Here is a 26,003-nt window from a genome sequence, read left to right as displayed (position 1 = left end):
GTCCTGGGGAATATCCTGTCCGGACCTGGAGACTTTTCCACTTTTATATTTCTCAAATGTGTCAGTACTTCCTCCTCTTTGAACCTCATAGTATCCATAGCTACTCTACTAGTTTTCCTTACCTCACATAATTCAATATCCTTCTCCTTGGTGAATACCGAAGAAAATAAATTGTTCAATATCTCCCCCATCTCTTTTGGCTCTGCAGATAGCTGTCCACTCTGACTCTCTATTGGACCAATTTTATCCCTCGTTATCCTTTTGCTATTAATATAACTGTAGAAACCCTTTGGATTTACTTTCACCTTACTTGCCAAAGCAACCTATCTTCTTTTAGCTTTTCTAATTTCATTCTTAAGATTCTTTTTACATTCGTTATACTCCTCAAGCACCTCATTTACTCCATGCTGCCTATAAATATTGTAGATCTCTCTCTTTTTCCGAACCAAGTGTCCAATTTCCCTTGAAAACCATGGTTCTTTCCAATTTTTACTATTTCCTTTCAACCGAACAGGGACATAAAGATTCTGTACTCTTAAAATTTCACCTTTAAATGGCCTCCATTTCTCTTCCACATCTTTCCCATAAAACAAACTGTCCCATTTACTCCTTTTAAATCCTTTCGCATCTCCTCAAAGTTAGCCTTTCTCCAATCAAAAATCTCAACCCTAGGTCCAGTTCTGACCGTCTCCATAATTATATTGAAACTAATGGTATTGTGATCACTGGTCCCGAACTGTTCCCCAACGCATACCTCTGCCACCTGACCCGTCTCATTTCCTAAGAGGAGGTCCAGCACCGCCCCTTCTCTAGTAGGTACTTCTATGTATTGCTGCAAAAAACTATCCTGCACACATTTTACAAACTCCAACCCATCCAGCCCATTTACAGAATGTGTTTCCCAGTCTATGTGTGGAAAATTGAACTCTCCCACAATCACTATCCTTGTGCTTACTACTAATATCTGCAATCTCCTTACATATTTGCTTTTCCAATTCTCGCTCCCCATTTGGCGGTCTATAATACACCCTTATAAGTGTTGCTACCCCTTTCCCATTTCTTAGTTCCACCCAAATAGCCTCCCTAGACGAGCCCTCCAATCTATCCTGCCAAAGCACTGCTGTACTATCTTCCCTGATAAGCAATGCAACACCTCTACCTCTTGCCCCTCCAATTCTATCACACCTGAAGCAACGAAATCCTGGAATATTTAGTTTCCAATCACAGCCCTCCTGCAACCATGTTTCACTGATCGCCACAACATCATACTTCCAGGTGTCAATCCAGGCTCTAAGTTCATCCACCTTTCTTACAATGCTCCTAGCATTAAAATATACACATTTAAGAAACCCACCCTCTGTTATTTTCTATTTATTGTCTTTTTCTTCTCTCTCCCCTGCATTTTGGGTCAGAGTGCTACCATTCGCTGCCTCCTGCCTCACACACTGACTGCTAGCTTTCCCAATTCGAGTCCCTCCCCCCAACCATCCTAGTTTAAAGTCTCCCCAGTAGCCTTTGCAAATCTCGCCGCCAGGATATTGGTCCCCCTCGAGTTCAAGTGCAACCCATCCTTTCTGTACAGGTCGCACCTTCCCCAAGAGAGGTCCCAATGACCCAGAAACTTGAATCCATACCCACTGCACCAGTCCCTCATCCACTCATTCCACAGTCAGTAAGATCTCCTTTCTTTGGCAATTTCACTATTATACCTTTCCTCCAATCTTCTGGTACATGTTGTTCTTCCCAGCATGCATTACATAGCTTCATGAGTTTCCCTCTCAACTAACATACACCAGGCCCAAATATTCTGCCACTGGATATTAATTCAGTGCTCAAATATCTTTTGCATGTTATGAAGATATTAACCATGCACAATCTGATTTTTGGCTCATTTAGACAGTTATGGGGAAGACAGTCCAATTAATAATTAATAATAGTTCATTAATAATTTGCTGTTTCTGAAAATTTTTTGACCCTTTCTTTTAAATGTAGCTCAATATTTTTTGAATGGATAAAAGACTTAGGCAGTGTTTACATCGAAGTGCGTTCACGTGCAAAACAAATGGAGAACTGAATTTAACCAATAACACAAGTGAAGAGTCTTGAAAAGAACGGTCTCATTAAAATGACATAATGCTCTTTTAATTCAAACTGAGCAATAATCTTATTTGGCCACATGCTCATGAGATAACCACATTGCAAACCAATGTTCTAGAACATTCACTAGTTTTAGACACAACAGGAAGCTAAAATTTGAGCCAAAAACGCATCACCATTAATACACGCATTCAGTAGTTTGTGGGTAGCTGACTACAAGTATTCAATTACACCACATATGTACAACATACAATAGAATTCTCTCATTAGCTGATGTCAACAAAGATGATGGTTCTTCTGAGCTGGACTCCCAAACTTGACTTCTCCCATCATCCCCTTCACCCAAACATGAGTCAACTGTTTCATAAACCAAAATAAATCAATGCCAGCAGCTATGGACTGCAGGAGCACCTTAACAGCAGGGGGACACCTCAATGCTTCATGCTTAGCCCCCAACTCTCCACTCTCCACCCATGTAGTCAGGCCCAGTTCCAACTCCATCTTCAAGTTCACAGACGACACCACCATTGTTTGACGAATTACAGATGACGATGAGTCACAGTAAAGGATGGAGATCAATCCACTGACTGACCAAATGGTGTCAGAAAAACAACCTTGCTCTCCATATCAATACAACTAAGGAACTGATTGTTGGCATTAGAAGAGAAAGGACAAGGAACCACAAACCTGTCTTCATTGATGGGACAGTGGTGGGGGAGTCAAAAAGGTCAAATTCCTAGGTGTGCATATCTCTGAAGATCTGTCCTGTGCCCAGCACATTGATGCAATCATAAAGAAAGCCCATCAATGCCTTCATGAGAAGATAGAGGAGTTTCAGTGTGTCATCAAATACTCTCTTGAATTTCGACAGCTGTGCAGTAGAGAGCATGTTGACTGGATGCATCACGGCCTGGTTTGGCAATTCAAATGCCCAGGAATGAAGAAGATTGCCAAAAGTGGTAAACACTGCACAGTCCATCATGGCTACAGACCTTCCCATTATCGAAGGAATCTACAAGAGTCACTGCCTCAAAACGGCAGCCAGCATCATTAGAGACCCACACCACCCACCGTGGCCACACTCTCGTTTCACTCATGCCATCGGAAAGGTGGTATAGGAGCCTGCAAACTGTAATGTCCAGGTTCAGGAGCAGCATTTTCCCCTCAGCCATCAGGATATTAAACACTACAACCTCCAAATAAGCTCCAAACATGCAAACAATAAAAGTACAAAGCCAAAAAATAATGGCTCCAACTCTTTTTATTTTTATTGTTTGTTTGTTTGTTCCGTTTTTGGCAATATGACAAGACCCTCTTAATTCTTGTTAAAATCTTAACATTAATTGAAATGTTACATCCATGCTTACTGTATTTATTATGTTTTTACTAAAAATTAAATTTGCTTGAGAACGTTACATTTTCTATACGAGAAAATATGCAGCCAAAATATGTCAAAGGTCTTGGGTATATGCCAATTCTGAATTTTGTTTCAGTATTCACTTCATTGGACCTTGGACTGGTGTCTGGATGCACAGTGAAGAAATACAGGGTTCGTTCTTGAGCAGCTGGTGGCAGTGGAGGAGGCAAAGAAGTTGCAAAAATGTAAATGCTCAAAACGAAAATAAAATCAATCCTGTGTTGGCCGAGCCTGGAGCGATATCAACAGCTGTTCTTCCTGCTCAAGCATTGTGGAATAGAGACAGAGGATCTGTAGAGGAGGGAGAGTGGGTAGTAGTGACTTAATACTGACCTTAATATCAATGTTTTGTTAAAAAAGAGATGTGTGTCGAGACAAAATGCCTTATTACATACTAAGAACGAGGCTTGTGGAACCTCAGTTAGAAAGCGATAATCTAGCTTGTATTGCAGCTATGATTATATTATTGGCAGTTAAGCTGGCAAGGAAATGGTTTAAAGTATTAAATACATGTCATATCCCTTCTTTCTGAAGTGGCACTGGTTAACAAGTTGAATTCATTAAACATTAGTGCTTTGGATTGAATGTGCTTCATCTACCTTGTTTCAGTTAATAGTATAGCCCTGTCCCACTGTAAAAGTTCATTCAAGAGTTCTCCCGAGTTTTGCTCCGTTTCGAACTCAGAGATTTACGGTAATGGCCGCTTGCAGGTACGCGGGGCTCTTGTGGACATTTTTCAACATGTTGAAAAATCTTCACGAGTCTTCCCGAGCTTACCGCGTTTCCCAAGTACCTGTCGTTAGCTTTACGAGCTGCTAAGAGACGTCTCCGAGCTCCAACGTACCCGCTACGTTCATTCTATGTGCTTGCCACGAGTTCGATTTTTTTTAAATCTCGGGAGAGCGCTTGAATGAACTCGTACAGTGGGACAGGGCTTTAAGACTGCTGCACTTCTACTGGTTTCAGATGAGACACTGAATTGAAATAACTCTACTTGCAAGGCCCACTTGCAAGGCAATTCAAGCATCCTTGTCAGGGGGCAATTGAGATTTGCAAATGTGATTTAATCAAAACACTGTGAGACCTACCAACACAACATAGAAACATAGAAACATAGAAATTAGGTGCAGGAGTAGGCCATTCGGCCCTTCGAGCCTGCACCGTCTTTCATTCAATATGATCATGGCTGATCATCCAACTCAGTATCCCGTACCTGCCTTCTCTCCATACCCCCTGATCCCCTTAGCCACAAGGGCCACATCTAACTCCCTCTTAAATTAGCCAATGGACTGGCATCAACTACCCTCTGTGGCAGAGAGTTCTAGAGATTCACCACTATCTGTGTGAAAAAAGTTCTTATGGTTTTAAACTGAATCCTTAAGCTGTGACTGGACCCCTTGTGACTTCCCAAATGAAAAATCTAGCCTGTCCAACCCCTTGAAAACAACACTTCTTGTTAGCACCACAAACTCTGTAACAAGGTATCAAACATGAATGAAGCCAACAGTGATCAAATGAAAATATGCAGATGCCAAAAATCACAAACAAAAGCTGAAAATGCACAAAGTGCTTGGTAATTTAGCTGGCATCTGTGGGGAGAGCAGGCTTTGGATCAAGGACCCTTCATCAGAACCAGATATATGAAAAAGCAAATGTGTGCTGAGTTGTAGAGGTAGGAAGGGGTGTAGAGAGCAAAGGGAATGCCCATGATATGGTACAGAAGAAAGCTGACAAGATATCAGCAGTTGGCGACGGAATAAGTAAGAATTGAAACTGAAAATACAGCCACGTCTGAGGAGAGAGAAAATGGTGCTTTCTCAAGTTCAATATTATCCTGAAAGGAGCAATGTTCCCTGAAAGGATGAGGTCGAGTTCCTCGAGTTTACCATGGAACAATGTTGGAGTCCAAAAATAGAGGTTACCTTGAGGCCAATTTTGCAAAAGTTAGCAGAGCAAACTGACACGTGTCACAATCTGTCTACTACAGGGAGTCATACAGTCACATGCCAAGGAACTGTTACTATGATGTCAGCTCACAGTAAATATGTACTTGCATATTTGACATTAAATTGTAAACAACTTAGCATCCGTTGCTGCATTCGAATTTCATGCCATAAAATTTTACGCCACAGGTAGAGGTCAACGAACAGCATGAAGCATGCTGTTGCTCATGTGCCATATGAATGCCCATGAATGGTTCAATGGTGCTTTATTGGTACATGCACCCAGGTACAGTGAATTCATATTTGTATACAGTTCAGTACAAGTATCACCAAACATACGCACTTAGATACATCTTAGTTAAGCATCTCAGCATGCCCTTCCACTTGCCCCAAAGTCATAGGTACACAAAAATGCTGGAGAAACTCAGTGGGTGCAGCAGCATCTATGGAGCGAATGAAATAGGCAACGTTTCGGGCCGAAATCCTTCTTCAGACTGGTTTGATTTATTTATTGTCACATATACAGAGATATACTGAAATGCGTGCCCTGCATACTACTCAATCAAATCGCACAATACAAGAGTATAATAGATCCTTTTCTGGACAAGCAAGCAGAGAGTCATCATGTCCCAATGGCATCTTGGAACTTTGTCTCTGAAAAGTCATGGGTGCCATTCTGTAGCAGCTGGAACATTGACTATGGCAGGATGGCTTTGGTGGAACTGTGTACAACAGTGCAACATATCTAATAGATTTTATTTTCCCTCCTTTCCCCTTAAATGCAACTTTACTATTTGATTCAACTATTCCATGTGTTAGCAACCAGCACACATGAACCACTCTGTGGGCTATTTCCCCATAATTATGGAATTTACATAATTGGAAACATTTGCTCTGGAGTTTGGGTTCTATGTTTTTCAATTGTATAAAGCTCTACCAGTTTCAAAAGAGTTATGTCAGGTCATCACTCAAGTTGTGATGGTCATCACTCAAGTTCGCTCCATCATTTTCTTATCGATACATTAGAACTCCAGCCGGGGTAGTCTTTCTGGGGATGAAACCATTTCTTTCATTATCAACCTATTATTCACAAGGAATAATGGTGGGAATTTTCGACTTTGGTGATGACAGTACAACAAACTATATTAATTTGGCTTCCTAATGAAGTAAAACATTCTGAGAAACTTTCCTCTGGTGGTAAATCAAATTATAGATTTTCTTTTGTGTAGTGCAGTATGCTCCAGCTGCACAATACATTTGTGGCAACATAATCACAGCAATCTACATATAAATCTGTCAAGTATGCAAAAGCTGTTTGAAAGGGACTATTCCAGGAATCGTTGAAAAAGTAGAACAAAGAAAAAACCCGAAGGATTTTTGGGACAGTGGCACAGTGCTTGACAGTGACCTTTAACAAAGCTGCCCACAAAGATCTTACAATCTTGAAGCTGAGAAATTCCCCTGTGTTTTAACACTGTGTGCAGCATCTGGTTGGTATAGTGTCTACAAAGCAAGAAACTTTAATGGGGCAAGGGTAGTGGTGCAATGCTTAACTGAATGAAATAAACAAAATTAATTCAGACAGACAAAGCAAGTGAAGTGACCTGACTCGGCTGTAACATGTAGGAGCTGTTGGAAACTATTCTAATTTGTAGTAAATGTCTTTAGCTCAGTGTAAGTGTCTTTAGCTGAAGTGCTGCATTCCATGATTTAGCCAGCACAAGGTTGACAAAGTGACTGGGAACTAGAAGGTCACATCTCTTGGCACCGTCCAATTGATCAGTCAAAGACAAGAAGAGGGTGTGACTATGAGGAAGATATAGGGATCAGAAGGTGGAGTTGGAGGAGCCCTAAGCCCTGAAATTGCCAAACAGATATGATGTTCTTACAACTTACCCAAAGACCACAGAGTGGGTGGACAACTAATCTACAACACTATTGTAAGGGAGTCTATTCAACTTGGTAGTGGAAAAGAACGTTTGCTTTTAGAAAGCAGAGTAGTTAGTGGGATCGTTTCTGTTCTCCGAACATTGAGGCTGTGTTGCCTGCCAGATGCCAAGATCAAGCACATCTGTAGTAGATTGGAGAGGCTTGGAGGGGTACGCCAGTTGTTGTGTTCAATTGGGGAACACATCACATAGGATACAGAAGAAATTCTGCTCAAGAAATAACAGCAGTTCAGCATCCAAAATAAGCAGAACTTGGTCTGGTACAGGCAAAATTCACAGGACACTGTCGCCAGTCACATTGGGACTGGCTTCACTTGGCTCATGCCAGGCCCAGTGAATCAAATAAATAAGGCTTTGGGCAAAACTTTAAGCTAAACAAGTTAGATTAAGAGTAAAGATAGAAAGTTACAGAGAACAGGCAAAGTAATTATATAGAGTGTCAAAAAGGGTAATGAAAACCAGTCCATTAGGAAGGAATACAAATACGGGCATATCTCCAACTCGAGCCAGAGCTCAGCAAAATACACAATTGAAGGCTCTTAATCTGAATGCAGAAAGAATTTGTAACATAACTGACTCCAGCACTGCAGTCCAGAGAGTTACTCAAAATGATGTTTTTAGTTATAGGAGGCAGTACAGCCAGGGACTCGTAAAGTTACATGTTTTCTTATTATCTCGCTACATCATCATCTGGTCAAGTCAAGTCAAGTCAATAGAGTTTATTGTCATGTGTCCCAGATTGGACAATGAAATTCTTGCTTGCTGCAGCACAACAGAGTATTGTAAGCATAAATACAGAACAGTTCAGTGTGCCTATATAGCATAGACCATATATATATACACGTAAATAAACAGATAAATTGCAATAGGCTGTTATAGTTCAGAGTTTGTTTGATGGCGAGTTTGATAGCCTCTTGGCAGTGGGGAAGTAGCTGGTCCTGGATGTACCAGATTTCAGGCTCCTGTCCCTTCTACCTGATGACAGCGGAGTGATGAGTGTGTGGCCAGGATGGTGTGGGTCCTTGATGATGTTGGCAGCCTTTTTGAGGCAACGACTGCAATAGATCCCTTCGATGGTGAAGAGGTCAGAGCAGACGATGGACTGGGTTGTGGTCACAGTTTTCTGCATTCTTTTCCGCTCCTGGAGGCTCAAGTTGCCGAATCAAGCCACGATGCAACCAGTCAGCATGCTCTCTACTGTGCACCTGTAGAAGTTCGAGAGAGTCCTCTTTGACATATCGACTCTCCGTAATCTTCTCAGGATGTGCTTTCTTTATAATTGCATCAGTGTGCTGGGACCAGGAAAGATCTTCGGAAATATGCACGCCCAGGAATTTGAAGCACTTGACCCTTTCCACCATTGATATAAACGGGATTGTGGGTCCCCATCCTACCCCTTCCAAAGTCCACAGTCAGTTCCTTGGTTTTGCTGGTGTTGAGAGCCAGGTTATTGTGCTGGCACCATTTGGTCAATCGTTCGATCTCACTTCTATTCTCTGACTCGTCACCATCAGTGATTCGTCCCACAACACTGGTGTCGTCGGCGAACTTGATGATGGAGTTCACACTATGTCCAGTTACACAGTCATGAGTATAGAGCGAGTGCAGCAGGGGGCTGAGCACACAGCCTTGAGGTGCTCCCGTGCTGATTGTTATCAAGGATGACACATTTCCACCAATATGGACAGACTGTGTGTGGTCTGTGGATGAGGAAGTTGAGGATCCAATTGCAGAGGGATGCGCAGAGACCCAGATTTGAGAGCTTGGTAACCAGCTTGGAGAGGATGATGGTGTTAAACGCCAAGCTATAGTCAATATTTCTTGTTTCCCTTTCCAGCGACTTTCAGTCTGAAGAAGGCTCGACCCGAAACGTCACCCATTCCTTCTCTCCAGAGATGCTGCCTGCCCTGCTGAGTAACCCCAGCATTTTGTGTTTATCTTAGTACACCTAGGGAGATTCTAACTTCTGCTCCACTAAGCGCGTTACGAAAACCATGTTGCTTGTCCAGTGATGGATTAAAGACTTCTCCTGGGATCTAGAGGGCAACTAGAGGAGTAGGTGAGAAAATATATAGTTGTTGGGGTCCATGTGGGAATTAATATACAAAGACTGAGGGTGTTCTGCTGGAGTATGTGAATTAATAAACAAAATCACAACAAAATCTGTGGATTACTATTTGAACCACATGCAAATTGGCATAAAATCCAGATCTAAACAGAATCAACATGGATTTGAGAAAATTATGTTTGACAAATCTTTTTGAGATTGCGGTGAGCAGAACTGATAAGAGAAATTAATATACGCGTTATATTTGGACTTTGAGAATTTTCCGTAAGTTGAATCACAAGAGATTGATGATTGTGCCTAATCAATATTATTGATGCCAACATAGATAGCTAGAGCAATATATCCAAGTTACTGCTGATATTAAGCTGGGTGGCAACTTGGGTCATGAGGAGACTGCAGCAAAGTTCCAATAGGACAAAGAGAGGCAAAGTGACGTTGAGGGCATTGCAGATAAGATATATTGTGGGAAAATGGGAGGGCATCTACTTTGGTAGAAAATAAGACAAAAGTATCTTGTTTAAAAGATGAGAGAGTAAAAGGTGTTGATATTAGAAGTCATATGTGTGTCCTTTTGCATGAATCACATAAAATGAACATGCAGGTACAACAAGCACGAAGGAAGGCAAACAGTGTGCTGATCTTTACTCCAACAGGCTGAGAACAGGAGTAAAAACCATCTTACTACAATTATATAACACCTTGGTGCAACTTCGGGACTATTGCGTTTTGCTACAGTTTACACTAAGGGAAGGTGTACCCTCGAGAGCACAACAAAGGTTCATCAGATGCAAGGTATCGTAAGTGATAGGAGCAGAATTGGGCCATTCGGCACGTCAAGCTACTCAGCCATTCAATCATGGCTGATCTATCTTTCCCTCCCAACCCCATTCTCCTGCCTTCTCCCCATAAAACAGCGCTTGAAATTAACGGTTGCCCAATTGTCAATGGCCAAACTAAAGTCCCGCCGGGCAACCAAAAAGCAGTGTCATTTTGCCCGGCTTGATACTGCAAATACTGGTTTATATCGAAGATAGACACAAAAAACTGGTGTAACTCAGCGGGTCAGGAAGCATCTCTGGAGAAAAGGAATGACGTTTTGGGTCGGCGACGGCGACTCCACCTCCTCCTCCCGCCGCCCGCCCTCATAATGGCCGCTGCGTGCCACTCCGCCAACCGCTTTCAAGACAAACCCTCCCGCACGCCGAGGCTGGGAGGAGGGAGGGAGGGAGGGAGGCCCCCTTTCGCCATCTGAAGCACCTGCACCGCTCGGCCCCGCACCTGGTGGCTGCCGGAGGTGGGGAGGAGATCCCAACTGCCTCTTCCTTTGGTAGCGGCACTTGGCAGTGGACAGGGACGGTCAAGGCAGCGATGATGCTGGTGTTGGCCAAGGAGAGCTGACCTTCCTTCCTTCCTTCCTCCCCACCTCCTCTGCCCCTTCTGCCCCTCTCTCTCTAGTACGCCCCCCTCCACCCCCCTTATCCTGGGACGCCTCCTCTCCATCCCGTACTGATCCCCATTCCCGCCTCTATTCAGTCCTCAGTGACATCCCCTGTGCTCCCCTCCCCATCTTACCCCCCATCCCATCAATTCATCCTGCAGTTCTCCCTATCCACCTCGCATTGATTCTCCTGCCACCTCCCCCCCATCCATCCTACACTGTTCCCCCAATTCATCCTGTACTGACCCCCCTTCCCATCTATCCTGCACTACTACACCCTTTCATCCTGTAATGATCCGCCCATTCATCCTGCATTGATCTGCCCAGTTATCCTGTACTGACCCCCCCTCCATTTATCCTGCACCGATCCCCCATCCATCCTGTAGTGATCTTCCCATTCATCATGTACTGATCCCCATTCATCCTGCATTGATCGCCCCCATTCATCCTGCACAGACCCCCCAATCCACACTGTACTGACCACCCCCCCATCCATCCTGTACTGATCCCCCCATCCATCAGGAACTGATCCCCCATTCAACCCCTGTAGATTAGCTATTTCCCCCTAACCAATTATAGTGCTTGTTAGTAGTGACTCCACCTATTATGCGCTTTATATTATCAAGAGCTTGCCTACGCTAGTCAAGGGCTTGTCCCACCAGCATACGATAGCATGCGTCTAGCGCGACCAAACGTGGTCGCTTGAGGCGTACGGCCTCGCGGGGCAGGTCCCACTTCAAGGACTTTATCTTTGGGAAGTCTGTGACTATAGAAACTGACCACCAGCCGCTGGTCACTATTTTGAATAAACCCATCCACACTGCCTCAGCATGACTACAACAAATGATGATGTAACTGCAGCGATTTGATTTCAACATGGTCTATAAGAAAGGCAAGGACATGCACATAGCTGATACGCTATCAAGAACCCCACGCAAAACCAATGAACAACAACTCTCTGAACAGGACCAGTATTCAGTAATGAAGGTATCGTATGTTCCGACTGATTGCCTGAGCAGCCTAGCAGAACACACGGCTGCTGATGAGATTTTACAATTGCTGTCTGCAGTCACCCGGCATGGCTGGCCAGATAAACAACACAACATCCCGCTCGCAACCCGCCCGTACTTCCTGGTTCGTGACAAATTAGTATTACAGGACGGGATTATAGTTAAGGGCCACAAGGCAGTGGTTCCAGCTGTCCTCCGGGCCAAATACTTCGACTCCATCCAAAGGGGCCACCCCGGCGTGGAGGCAACCCTACAAAGGGCACAAAGCATGTTTTACTGGCTTGGTATGACCATGTACATACGTGAAAAAAACAAAGTTTGCGCCATCTGCAAAAGCCTTACACCACATCAGCAGAAGCAGCCCTTACTGCCGCACCCGGTCCCACCTCCCCCATGGTCCACGTTACACACTGACATATTCGATTGGCATAGAAAGCACGATCTGGTTCTTGTTGACTCTTACTCGGGCTGGTTCGAAATTGACTTCCTTCAAACCATTACATCTGAAGTGGTTATCGATAAGTTGCAACGTCACCTCTCCATGTACGGCTCCCCTGCACGTCTTCTGTCCGACAGCGGCAGACAGTTCACCAGCCAAGCTTTTAAAAACTTTGCAAAACGATGAACATATTCCAGCAGCCCCGAGTTCCCACAGTCCAACGGACACGCCGAATGCACTGTCCGAAGCGCAAAACAACTAATGGAGTGGTCCTACCTTGCAAAATTGGACGTATACCTGATCCTGCTCAACATAAGGAACATTGCAAGGGATCCCATACTGGGATCCCCAGACCAACGATTGATGTCTCGCCAAACCCGTGCTCCACTGCCTGTGTCCCAGCAGCTTTTGCAGCCACAAGTTCGTTCCCCGCCTGCAGTTCAGAAGCAACTACAATTCAAGCGTGACGCACAGAAATGCTTCTTTGACAAATCCAGCAAACCACATAAACCTCTCGCATGTGGACAAGTGGTTCGTCTCCAGACCAACAAGGGCCATGCCTTTCTGTGTCACGTCTACTGCCCAGCCAAAGAACCGCGCTCTTATCTGGTTTAAGCGGATGGAGCCATCTACAGACGCAACCGTCAACATATCCTTCCAGTGAAGGAACCGCGTCCTGCGACTAGGAATTCAGATGTCTCGCATTTCGTATCACTCATCCCGATGTCCTGTTGGAACACTGCAAAGCCCCAAAGTACCTAGGTGTGGTCCTCGATTGCACGTTATCATATCGCCAACATGTTGAGAAAACCGGGGCAAAGGTCAACACCTGGAAGAATGTCATCGAAAAATTTGCAAACAGCTCATTTGGAAGTGACCCAACAACAATCCGCACTGCAGCCCTGGCGCTCAGTTTCTCATTAGCAGAATATGCAAGCCCCGTCTGGAGCCGCTCTAAACGTGCACGCAAGGTGCAATCTGAATTGAACACTGCCTACAGGAAAATCACAGGATACCTGAAGCTGACAAAGGTTGAACATCTGTACGAGCTGGCAGGCATCGACGAACCATCTCGAAAATTGACTAAGTTTAATAACGGAATGCAATCAAATGTGTTTTGACTGGAGTAGGAGTGAACGGGCCCTTTTCGAATGGGTCCTTTTCAGAATGGCAGGCAGTGGCGAGTGGAGTGCCACAAGGCTCGGTGTTGGGGCAGCAACTGTTTACCATATACATTCATGATTTGGAAGAGGGAATTAGGAGCAACACTAGCAAGTTTGCGGATGACACAAAGCTGGGTGGCAGTGTGAACTGTGAAGAAGATGTTAGGGGGTTGCAGGGTGACCTGGACAGGTTGAGTGAGTGGGCAGATGCGTGGCAGATGCAGTATAATATAGATAAATGTGAGGCTATCCACTTTGGTGGCAAAAACAAGGGGGCAGATTATTATCTCAATTGGGGTTAGGTTAGGTAAGGGGGAGATACAGAGAGACCTGGATGTCCTTGTACACCGGTCACTGAAAGTTAGCGTGCACGTACAGCAGGCAGTGAAAAAAGCTAATGGAATACGTGTTCAGCACGGACTAGAAGGGTCGAGATGACCTGTTTCCGTGCTGTAATTGTTATATGGTTATATGAAAGTTGGCCTTCATAACAAGAGGATTTCAGTATAGGAGTAAAGAGGTTCTTCTGCAGTTGTATAGGGCTCTGGTGAGACCACATCTGGAGTATTGTGTACCGTTTTGGTCTCCTAATTTGAGGAAGGACATCCTTGTGATTGAGGCAGTGCAGCGTAGGTTCACAAGATTAATCCCTGGGATGGCGTGACTGTCATATGAGGAAAGATTGAAAAGACTAGGCTTGTATTCACTGGAGTTTAGAAGGATGAGGGGGTATTTTATAGAAACATATAAAATTATAAAAGGACTGGACAAGCTAGATGCAGGAAAGAATTTCCTAATGTTGGGCGAGTCCAGAACCACGGGCCACAGTCTTAGAATAAAGGGGAGGTCATTTAAGACTGAGGTGAGAAAAAAAAAATTCACCCAGAGAGTTGTGAATTTGTGGAGTTAGTTCCCTGCCACAGAGGGCAGTGGAGGCCAAATCATTGGATCGATTTAAGAGAGAGTTAGATAGAGCTCTAGGGGCTAGTGGAGTCAAGGGAGAGAAGGCAGGCACGGGTTATTGATAGGGGACGATCAGCCATGATCACAATGAATGGCGGTGCTGGCCGAATGGCCTCCTCCTGCACCTATTTTCTATGTTTTAATTCCCAAAGTTATTTTTTGTTTTAATCCATAAAGATGGATCAATTAAATTGTGAACACGTGAAACATTAAAACCGCAGTGTTCGATTGTCACTGCTACAGTTGATACGTTATTACAGAATTCATTTTAACGGCAAATCAATGCTCTTAATATGAAGTATCAGTACTGTAGTTATTTAATGAGCAACATTCACAACTATGCGTTGGATTTATCCAGGTTTTACTTCTACAGTCGGTCATATACATCACAAATTTGGTCAGGAGATATTTCAGTTGAAATCTTAGCGTTAATTTTGAAGTGGGAATGATGGAAACAGCGTTTATCAATAATTTTATTTTAATCTGGTGCATACAAACTGGGTATCTTCATTGCTGTTCACAACACTGATACATCTAATCTGAATGTCCGATAATGTGGTGTTTTGACACCTTTAAACATATTGCCAAAAGAACATTTGCTGCAGTTATGCCCTTTGGCCATCTCTTGTCAGTTAGTTTAACCTGTCAGATGGGTACAGTCAGTTTTAACAGCTATTACCATAAAATGCCTTTAGAAATTTCCTTGCAACCTGTATATTTTGTTGTGGATAAATTATGTGGGAAGCGAGAGTGTTTCTGTACCAATAGCAATAACGACCCATGCTATGGCCATGTCATGATAATTTTCGGCTCTTCACAGAAAACATGTATGTTACCATGGTCCAGGATTTATTGACACAGGTCGATCATATGCTGAATAATCCAACCACATTTTTGTTTGGAAGTGGAAAGAAATAATAGAAATTGCATTCATTGCAACATGTAAAAAGAGTTGAGATACTGTATTATAATTTTGCTGCATGTCATTGTGGTATATATCATGTCCTGATTGGTGAATATGTTTAGTTTGTGACTTTATTTGAAGCAGATGTGAATGCTTCATTGAGCATAATTTTGACTGGTAACTACGCACTTCGTCCGAACACATTATTGCACGCGTCATGCAAGCAGTCTTAAATGACCACCTAAACTGTCATTTGGCAACCTAAAAAGCTGCCTAGGTTGCCCGGCTGGCAACAGAGAAAAAAAGTTAAGCGAGAGCCCTGCATAACCTCGGACACCCGTACTAATCAAGAATCTATCTATCTCTGCCTTAAATATATCCCCTGACTTGGCCTGCACAGCCTTCTGTGGAAAATAATTCCACAGATTCACCACCCTCCTACTAAAGAAATTCCTCATCTCCTTCCTAAAAGAATGTCCTTTAATTCTGAGGCTATGACCTCTAGTCCAAGATTCTCCCACTAGTGGAAAGATCCTCTCCACATCCATTCAATCCAAGCCTTTCACTATTATGTATGTTTCAATATTCCCTCTCATACTTCCAAATTCCAGCAAGAACAGGCCCAGTGCCGTCAAACACTCATCATATGTTAACCTACTCATTCCTGCAATCATTCTTGTAAACCTCCTCTGGACCCTCCCCAGAGCCAGCACATCCTTCCGCAGATATGGTGCCCAAAACTGCTCACAATATTCCAATTGCGGCCTGACCAGCATTATATCCCTGTTTTTGTATACAAGCCCTCTCGAAATAAATGCTTGCATAGCATTTGCTTTCTTTACTACCGATTCGACTTACAGATTAATTTTTTGGGAATCCTGCACCAGCATTCCTAAATCCCTTTGCACCTCCAATTTCTGGATTATCTCCCCATTTAGAAAAAAAATTGTGTTCATAAGAATGAGGTGATGTCATAAAAACATACAACATTTACACAGGCTTTTACATGGTAGATGTGAAGCAGATGTTTCCTCTGAATGGGGTGTCTACAACCAGCAGTCACATCTTCAAACTGAATAGGTCTCTTGACCTAGAGCATAGCTGATCTTTGAACTTCCCTATCCAAGGGGGAAAGATCACCTGCTGACTGTGCTTATGATGATATTTTTGGATATTAAGGGTAGTTTGAGGTACGGGCTTATTACTAGAAGGAGGTGCCGAGGTAAATGATTAGCCATCAACTTACTGAATGATAGAGCGCACACAGATCTACTTGTGCTTGAGTTTCTTACCTTCTTGTATCCCCTGTCAGGCATTAGTACGAAGGGATGTCCAATAGCCATCATAGCTGGTTGAGCAGCAATGCATTCATCTAGCATGTAAACATGCCCTTCAGCCCAAAGAGTTTGCCCAGCTATCAAGTACACATCTACACAAATCCTATAATAATCCCATTTTATGCTCTCTGCATTCCCATCAGCAGACAGTAGCAGAGGTGAGGATTGAGAGCAATCAGAAATTAATGGTAACATTATTAAGATCTTATGGAAATCTAGACAGTAATTCAAGACAGAGGTTTATATAGAAATACTAGACCAAGTGCAGACTCATTGGGTCTGTTCCCCCCAACGTACGGTTGTGGGGGGGGGAGGGGGGAGGCGGCATGCAGCGTCACACACACACTATCTATCTCCCCCCCCCCCCCCCCCCCACACTCACGCTAATTACCCCCCTTGATATTATATTAATATTATTAATTTGCTCCTTTTACCCCATAACCACCCTATCTACTAACGCATAGCCCCCAACTTGCAGTCACATCTAGAGGGGGGGGTTAGAGAGTGAGGGCAGAGAGAGAAGGGGCAGAGACAGAGAGAGAGAGACAGAGATGGGCAAGAGGGAGAGGGGGTGGAGAGGGAGAGGAGGAGGGGGTGAGGGGGGGAAAAGTGGGGGAGGAGGGGGGAGAGAGAGGGGGGAGAGTGAGGGGGGAGAGGGGGAGAGGGGGGGAGAGGGGGGAGGATGAGGGGGAGGAGAGGGGGAGGGGGGTGAGGTGAGGGGAGGGGGAGAGGGGGAGAGGGGGGGGGGGGGGTGGGGAGGAAGGGGGGGGAGGAGTATGTGGAGGGGGGGGGGGAGGGGGACGGTGGGGAAGGGGATGGAGGGGAGGAGAGGGGAAAAAGAGGGGAGGAGAGGGGGGGGGAGGGGGAGGGGAGGAGGGGGGGGGGGGAGAGAGAGGGGGGGGAGAGAGGGGGGGGGGGGGGGGGGGGAGGGGGAGAGAGGGGGGGGGGGGGGAGGGGAGGGGGGGGGAGAGAGGGGGGGAGAGGGGGGGGAGAGAGGGAGAGAGGGAGAGGGAGAGAGGGGGAGAGAGGGGGGGAGAGAGGGGGGGAGAGAGGAGAGGGGAGGGGGGAGAGGGGGGAGGGAGAGAGAGCGAGGGGGGGGGAGAGAGAGAGAGCGGAGGGGGGAGAGAGAGAGAGAGGGTGCCTTTTTACTTCAACCCAAACAACCATTTGCAGGCAGTGCTTTTTTCCTCAAACTAACCATATTTTCATTTTCAAACCACATTATGGGTACTCACAGATGTGGAGACATTTGTTCAGTGTTATTCAGAGCTCTGATTGAGGCACACCACTTGTAGAGACTGGTTGAGGCACACCACTTCCTGGTTTTATAGTCCCTCCCCCTCCCTCCAGCAGGGGCAGCAGAGAGAATGGGGAATTTTGTAAAAACATTAATATCTCTGTTATTTTACATCAACGGGAAAAATCCTCAGCCTACATGCGGCGGAGGGGGGCTCTGAGCGAGGTGGCCAAAAATGGGGGCCGTAGGTGGCGGCGTTCTCTCGGAAATCGCAGCACAGAAGGCCAAAAGCAGTCAAGAACAGAGATTTAGTAATATCTCTGTATGTTTATGTACTAATTTAGTACATAATAACAACTAAAATAAAAATAACTTTCAAAAGTAGTATATTACACTATATCTGTGAATTGCAATGCACATATGCAAAAATTATTTTCTCCAATGGATAACAGTCCAATGGATAACAGTCCAATGGAAAACATGCTACATTTTACATTTTTCTGTCAGATTATATTACAGCCAGTTGCAAAATGCATGTCAATTTAACCAATTTCCCCAAGTAGACAAGGTAGTGAAACAGCACTGACCATGGAGAAGTGCTGAATCACTGGCAACTTCGAGATTTCCACATCAAGGTATACAAGCACAAAAGTCTAAAGTTACTGCCAATTTTACAGTGTATTGCTAACAAATGCCAATTTAATGACAACAAATGATTTCTTGTCATTAAAAGTCCAGAGTACACGCCATGTGGAAAATAACAAGTTTTTCCTTCACTTTGTCCTATTCAGTTTCCATACAAACGGTAAATGGGCTATCCAAAATGGTCCAAATTGGCATTTGGGAAAGTAAAGCCATCTGACTGAACCAGTAAGCTTTCTGAAAATTAATTGAAGAGCTGTTCTTTCCTACTAGCCCCGAGAGCAATTTATTATAGTAATAATAAAAGCATTCTGATAGTTGACAAAAAGTGTTTGAAAAATGAGGTCAAATACCCCAAATGCCAGAAATCTGGAATACAGTAGAAACATTCTGACAAATGGTTCATAACCTGAACAAATAGCTTATCATAATTTTCCCCAGTTCTAACATTTTCTTATTTTATTCCTGTTCAAATTAACCAGGTGAGCTGCCATCATTTTGCTTATCTGCAGAAGCAGTTCATCGTATCATGTCCTTCTCTTCAGTGCAATACCAGGATTACTTCAGGTCATCTACAAGCTCCAAAGAGGTCCCTGTAGTATACTTTACCTGGTATAAATAGCTTCAGTCACTTCAGAAACTAGAGTGTGGTGAATTAGATCAACCACCGCACAAGATGGGCAAAGAAAATAAACAAACACAGTTAACCACTGTGACTTCTGAATGCTGTTAATTTCCGTCACCGAGGGTAATTATCACTCTCAACACTACTCAGCATGTGCAACTCAAAAATCAGGGTGTGGACTTATAATTTCAATATTTCCAGTGGTGGGCGGTCGGTACACCTGAATTCAATGACACTGATCTTCAGCGCTGCATAATAAATTTGCGCTCTCCACCTATACTAAACTCAATGTTATCAATTTTTTTCTCCCCATTAAAAAACAGAAAACCTTTTGGAATATACTAATTGGACAATTTAATTAATGAACCCATTTACCTTGAAAATAGATAAATATTAACATCTTGAACAATAACAAGGGGAATACGCTCATTTACTATGACCATCTAATATGCTCTCACAAATGAGTTACTCTCAATTGATTATGCACAGTTATTTTTCTGTAGGAACAGATTACTTTATGAATCCGTCAAATAGGGTTGATTTTCAAATTGGTGATATGTTTAAGCAATAACATGAGAGGGCCGTTGACTCTTCAGAATTTGACTTTCAAGTCGAAGCAAATCCACACCAACAAAGGCCTTGAGGTCACACAGCTATCACACTGCTAGCTCAGTTGGCAGGGCTCCATTCCTGGGCCACATTGTTCCATTGGATTTGAAACCAAATTTGTTTCTCGTCCTAGTACCAGAATTAATTTTCAATTAATATTCTTTGATTAATCTTCTCGAGTAATAGAGTGCTGGTCAGTATATTAGAAGTTTAAAAAAAAAATCACAACACCTGAACACAAATGCAGAAAATTTCCCATACATGTAATCTGTATGGATAGACAGCTCCACTGAACAGGTGGGGTGCAACTTATTAACAAAAAACAAGGAGAGAGGTCACACTGCAAAAATGTTTAGAAAGTGCTTCAAATAATTGTGAATGAAACTGAACAATAACTCAAGCATTTATTATTTGACAAAGCAATATGACCAAATAAATGCAGCTTAACTATTTTTGAAATGTTTGTATGCCATTTTGGAAGTACAGGTGCCCAACCTTTTATCCGAAAGCCTTGGGACCAGACACTTTTCCTAATTCGGAATTTTTCGGCTTTCGGAATGGAAGATTTTTAGCGTAGATTTTAACGGCTGGCTCAGTGGTAGAGTGCTCGGCTCATATCCGCAAGGTCGCGAGTTTGCGCCTCGATCCTGGCAGTTACTCGATCACGAGTTTGAGTCTTCAATGTAGTTTTTTCTTGCAGAATAGGAGAGAATAGGGAGGGTTACGCTGGGATCATTCTCTGCGAGATGATCTTAGTGCGGGAGACAAGTGTAGGAGAGGTGTACTGACTGTGTGGGCAGAATTTTGGAAGTGATTGCCCACCATTCTCAAATGCCGCTGTGTCTCCCTGTCCCTGGGATAGCAGGGGGCGATCAAACAGCACAATACCCCATTTCCCCTCCAACTCCAGAGGAATCCGCTCCCCGATGGGCCGCTACGGTGACAAGTGGCAGTTCGCCCACAGCCCGAGCTGCGCCACCCCAAGAACAAGATGTACCTTGCACACCATCAGCTTCTGCCCCTACGGGGAGCGTGTTCCTCTGTAGTTGGAGCGGGGCTGGGCTGGAGTTGCTGGTCTGGGATCCCCGTGCTTGCTTTGGGGGCCTGGGGGTCGGTTGTCCCGATGAGGGGGCGCAGCTCGGGCTGTGGGCGAACTGCCACTTGTCGCCGTTGCGGCCCATCGGGGAGCAGCTTCTGGTGGTCCTGACGTCTCCGGCCAGTTTGCAGTTTTCCTCTGGAGTTGGAACGGGGCTGGGCTGCTGCTGGCTGTGGGTCTCTGGGATCTCCGTGCTTGCAGTGGGCCTGGGGGTCGGTGTCCCGTTGGTCCTGACGTCTCCGATGACTGGCACTGACCTGCTGGCATCACCGACGTGAAGACAGTGCAAAGCCCCCGCGCCGGTGCAATGGGCGGGGAGCTAGAGAGGGGAGGGAAGGGGTCACACACATGGCCGGGAAGCAGAGGGGTGTAGGTGGGGTGAAACTGAAGGGAGCGACAATCTGCTGCTGCCTGCCCGCTGAGTTAAAACGTTCCCACGCAAGACTCATGATACACTGTGTATCGTGAGTCTACCAGGCAGGCAGCAGCAGATTGTCAATTATTAACCCTCCCACGCAATATACCCTCACCTTCTCTTTTATGAATGGGGATTTAGTTCCCCTTTCTTCGAGGACCGACCAGAGGTTCCGCTGTCACCTCTGCGGGCTGCCCTCGGTGAACGTCTTCAAGGACCTTTCTTCAAGGACCGAAAAAATGTCCGCTATTCGGAGCTTTTCGTTATTTAGAATTTCGGATAAAGGTTGTGTACCTGTATTCCATTTTGGAAAATACAAAGTTAAGCCCAAAGGATCACATTTATTATTGAACACTCATTGAAGCAATGTTGAATTCTGATCAGTGAATGAGTAAAGTTTAAAATTGCTTGACAAACTGGAAGGAGGATATTCATAGAAAATTATTCACAACGGCGAAGTTTCTCACAAACTTAAACAGCGTCTCCTGTCTTGTGCTGTTTACAACCCAGATAAAAACATTTAAAGTGCAATAGATTCACATGAGCTCTACAAAAAGTTCCAAGATGTGATAATTAATTGTATAGCATCAAAACCACCCAATTTCTTAGAATGAAGATAGCTACCACTACCGGTGTTCTTAGAGTTCAAGTAATGCAACTTAACTTTTCATCTAATTATAGCCAATGAAAACCTAAAGTTCAAGCTCACCTCGTCTACAACTATTTTCATAACCTGGATTTAAATGGTGTAATTAGCAAAATTCACAGTTTAACATCAAAATCTCAGCTGCAGCAAAAGAGGATGACCCTTGCCTTCAATTATAACTTCTGTGGGACAAGTCAGCCAATTAGAAGAGTTTTAAAATCAGCGTTTGTAAAAAGTCCCTTGCCTTTAAATAATTCTTCCTAACCCAATTACAGTTTCAGATTGATTTTTAACCTAGACAACTTGATGCATGTCGAAAACAAACATTCATAATGAGAATCTACAAATAGGCTCAAAGTATAAGCCCCAGCTCATGCATTCATGTCTAGTTTGCGCATAACATTATAGACGTAGTGCTAATGTTTATCAGCAATTGTACCCTTGATTGAAAATATTGTTCTAGAAACACTGCTTTTGGTTTATTTTAGACCATTCATTTACCATAATCCAGTCTTAAGATACAGACAAAAGTGGTTGGAGAAAGAACTGAAAACAAATTCAAAAAGCAAATGCAAAAAAAATAATAATTCAACAGATATAATGTTTATTGAATTATACAAACAATGTTTTGTCCTCATTGAGTATAAAAGTTCCTTTGAAAATGTACTCACTAAATGAAGGATCGTGTGTTGTCCAGGGACAACTTGAGAGCTTATTTCAAATAATGCCAGGATGCAGTTAATTACCACAATGATAGGATAACAGCCAACATGAGACCAGAAACAGCTTCAACTCTTTACCTATTTCAGTTTAAGTTTCGGGCCAACATATTTAAATTACATTTCCAGAGGCTCATTATCTCTTCGCAAGAAAATAATCATTGCTAGCATTTGAATTCATTTTTTTCCTGGAAAGCTAACAACAGCCCGTTTCCTTTATCATCATTACTTTTTTGCATTTTTTTCATTAATTTCTTCTATATCACGGTCATTATATATCTTGTTTCCCTTTCCCTTGACTCTCAGTCTGAAGAAGGGTCCCGACCCTATTCCTTTTCTCCAGAGATGCTGGTTGGCTCGTTGCATTACTCCAGCTTTTTGTGTCTATCTTCTGTCAAAGGACATACTTGGTCTCTGTCCTATCTCACACATTCCCATCATTCGCCTCACCCATTCCTGCTAAGATCATGCCCATTAAGGTATCTTCATATCTGGAAAAGTGAGAAAATGAACATGTTTAAAAACATGTTTAAAAAAAATATTTCCTCTGTTTTTATCTCCATTGATATATCTGACTTGCTGAGTGTTTCTGGCATCTTCTGTTTTTAATACAGAACTAGACCAAGTGGGCCCCGTTGGGCCCCGTCCCCCAATGCAGGGGGTGGGGGATGATGTCACACGGGAGGGCTGGTCCCCGAACGCGGTGTCGGCGCTCACCCCGGAGACAGGCACCCCCCGGAGCCAATCGCCCATTCCCCCAACGTAACCCGTTCGCCCAACGCAATATTCCACCACCAACCCATAAGCCTCAACTGCGCAGGCATGGCTAATTTTCCTTCATCCAACAACACTCCCTCCCCCTCCTCTTCACCCTCCCTCTTCTCTCATCTCACCTCCTCCGCTCCCTCCTTCACCTCTCCCTCCCCTTTCCCCTACCCTCAGTCACTCCCCACCCTCAGTCACTCCCTCCCACCCTCCATAACCCCTCTCCCCTCCCTACCCCCCCCGACCCATTGGGCCCCATTGCCCCAATGCAATATTCCACCACACACGTTTCGCCAACACAGCCCATTTCCACCACTCACCCATTCCCCCAACGCAACTCGTATTCACTGGAATTTAGAAGTTTGAAACTGGGCCTTATAAAAAAAATATAAAATTCTTAAAGGAATGGACAGGCTAGATGAGAGGACTGAGAAGAGGACAAACTTCTTCACCCAGAGAGTTGTGTCTGGGATTCTCTGCCACAGAAGACAGTGGAGGCCAATTCACTGGATGTTTTCAAAAGAGAGTTGGATTTAGCTCTTAGGGCTAAAGGAATCAAGGGATATGGGGAGAAAGCAAGATCAGGGTAGTGATTTTTGATGATCAGCCACGATGATATTGAATGGCGGTGCTGCCTCGATGGGCCGAATAGCCTACACCTGCACCTATTTTCTATGTTTCTAAAAGTGCCGTGTTACTCAAAGGGTCAGGCAGCATAGCGAAACAGTCCTGGAGAATTCAAATTTCATAGGTTAAAATGCTTTTCAACCAGGAGATTCAGCAGGCCTTAGTGACGGAGCGCAAGTATTTGGCGAAACGATCTCCGGCACCACGCTTGGTCTCGCCGATGTAAAGGAGATGACATCAGAAACACCCAATGCAGTAGATGAGGTTAGAGGAGGTAAACATAGCCTTCTGTTTTACCTGGAAGGACTGCTGGGGTCTTGGATGGAGGCGAGTGAAGAGGTGGTTGTAGGGGAAAGCACCTGGGAATGGGTGGTTTGGCTGGGAAGAGATGAGTGATTCAAGGAATTGGGAAGGGAGCAGTCTCTGCAGAAGGCAGACAGGGGTCGGGATGGGAAAGGTTCGACTGGTGGTAGAATCATTTTGAAGGTGGCAGAACATCTTCTATCCTTGTCTAACACCATTTGTCTTTGCATGTATCTACGAGACACTCGCCAGATTTTGTCCTGCCCCTTCTCTCTTCCAGGTTTCTACCCCCACCGCACCTAAATTAATCTGAAGGGTCCCGACCCAAAACATCACCTATCCGTGTTCTCCAGCGATGTTACCTGACCCGCTGAGTTACTCCAGACTTTGTGTCATAACATGTGGTTGCTCATCAATACATTCCGCCTGCATCATAACCCTGAACATTAGGGGCACAGGACATCAACACAGAACAATGCATTTTGATTCATTCCCCTTTAATACCATTTCAGAATTTTTAATCTCAAAATGCTGATAATTTTAACGTTTAAAATCATAAGAGTAGAAACAAACTTGTACACCATAAATAATAAGCTTCAGCAGAAATGTTCAATTATTTTTCGATTTTCACATGGTGGCTCTTCTCAGCTTCCTGATATCATCGCTATGTAAATGAATACTCTTCAGTAGATGTATACAGTACACAAATGAGCCAACTTCCCATTTTGCATTGCATTCCAAGCTCTTGCACATCACTTGAGGTTGGCAGCAACCCTGCCAAAAACTGAAACAGACACAATGCTAAACTGAATCAATTACCAGGGATTTAAGAAATCCTGATATCCATTTTTCTCAATTTCTCCATTAAAAAGAGGGAGCAGAAAGCGCCATCAATTCCAATAATGTGCAATTTTAGTAATGGTATGGATAAGGTGTATCTCTATATCTTTGGTGTAAACCAGCATCTACAGTTCCTTCCTACACAGGGAGTCATGCTTCTGTCTTCCCAATCTACAATTGGTGAAAAACTATGTTCATAAAAACTGATAATTTTAGGATAAAGGTGGTGTGGTTGTGCAAAAGGGAGGTAGTGCTGATATAGTTCAAGCCTTTCCAGTTCAAGTGATGGTAATAAGGGAGAGGAGCTGACAGATGACAAATGTTAGAGATAAGATCATTATTGCTGACATCCTGAAACACATTTGCAGCAGCCTGAGCTAACACAGAGGAAGCATCCAACTGCAATTTATTTTGCTTAACAATAGTGTCAGTGTGCACTTATTCTTTACCTCCCCTTCATCATTGCACCAAGGCTATAATCCCAGCTGGTGATTAGCAAGAACATGACATGTACATGCAAATGGGAGTAAGGAAGTCAAATGACAATTCCATAGGACCTTGATGAGACTGCACCGAGCCTTGGTTTTGCCATCTCCATCTGCAACTCAGTCATAGATCATGGAAACAGGCACTTCGGCCCAGCTTGCCCACATCTACACTAGTCCCACCTGCCTGCATTTGGCCCACATCCCTCCAAACCTGTCCTAGTCACATACCTGACTAATTGTTCCTTAAGCGTTGAAATAGTTCC

General features: G+C 44.0%; 1 protein-coding gene across 2 annotated transcripts in view; it reads right to left on the bottom strand.

The window, feature by feature from the left end:
- bcl2b (BCL2 apoptosis regulator b) overlaps positions 1 to 26,003 on the bottom strand; it is a 122,705-nt gene that overhangs the window by 37,256 nt on the left and 59,446 nt on the right. The window contains exon 2 of one of the 2 annotated variants that reach the window (XM_055659310.1): positions 22,590 to 23,208. The exons of the other annotated variant lie outside the window; for it this stretch is intronic. Coding sequence (XP_055515285.1) covers positions 23,203 to 23,208 — 6 coding nt within the window. The 3' untranslated portion in view covers positions 22,590 to 23,202. Of the gene's footprint in view, positions 1 to 22,589; positions 23,209 to 26,003 lie in introns of those variants that run through there. 2 annotated transcript variants of the gene reach the window in all.

The sequence above is a fragment of the Leucoraja erinacea genome, chromosome 2, assembly GCF_028641065.1.
Source record: "Leucoraja erinacea ecotype New England chromosome 2, Leri_hhj_1, whole genome shotgun sequence".
NCBI classification, from domain to species: domain Eukaryota; kingdom Metazoa; phylum Chordata; class Chondrichthyes; order Rajiformes; family Rajidae; genus Leucoraja; species Leucoraja erinaceus.
The sequence above is the reverse complement of the archived record's forward strand: the minus strand, read 5'-3'. Positions and strand labels throughout refer to the sequence as shown.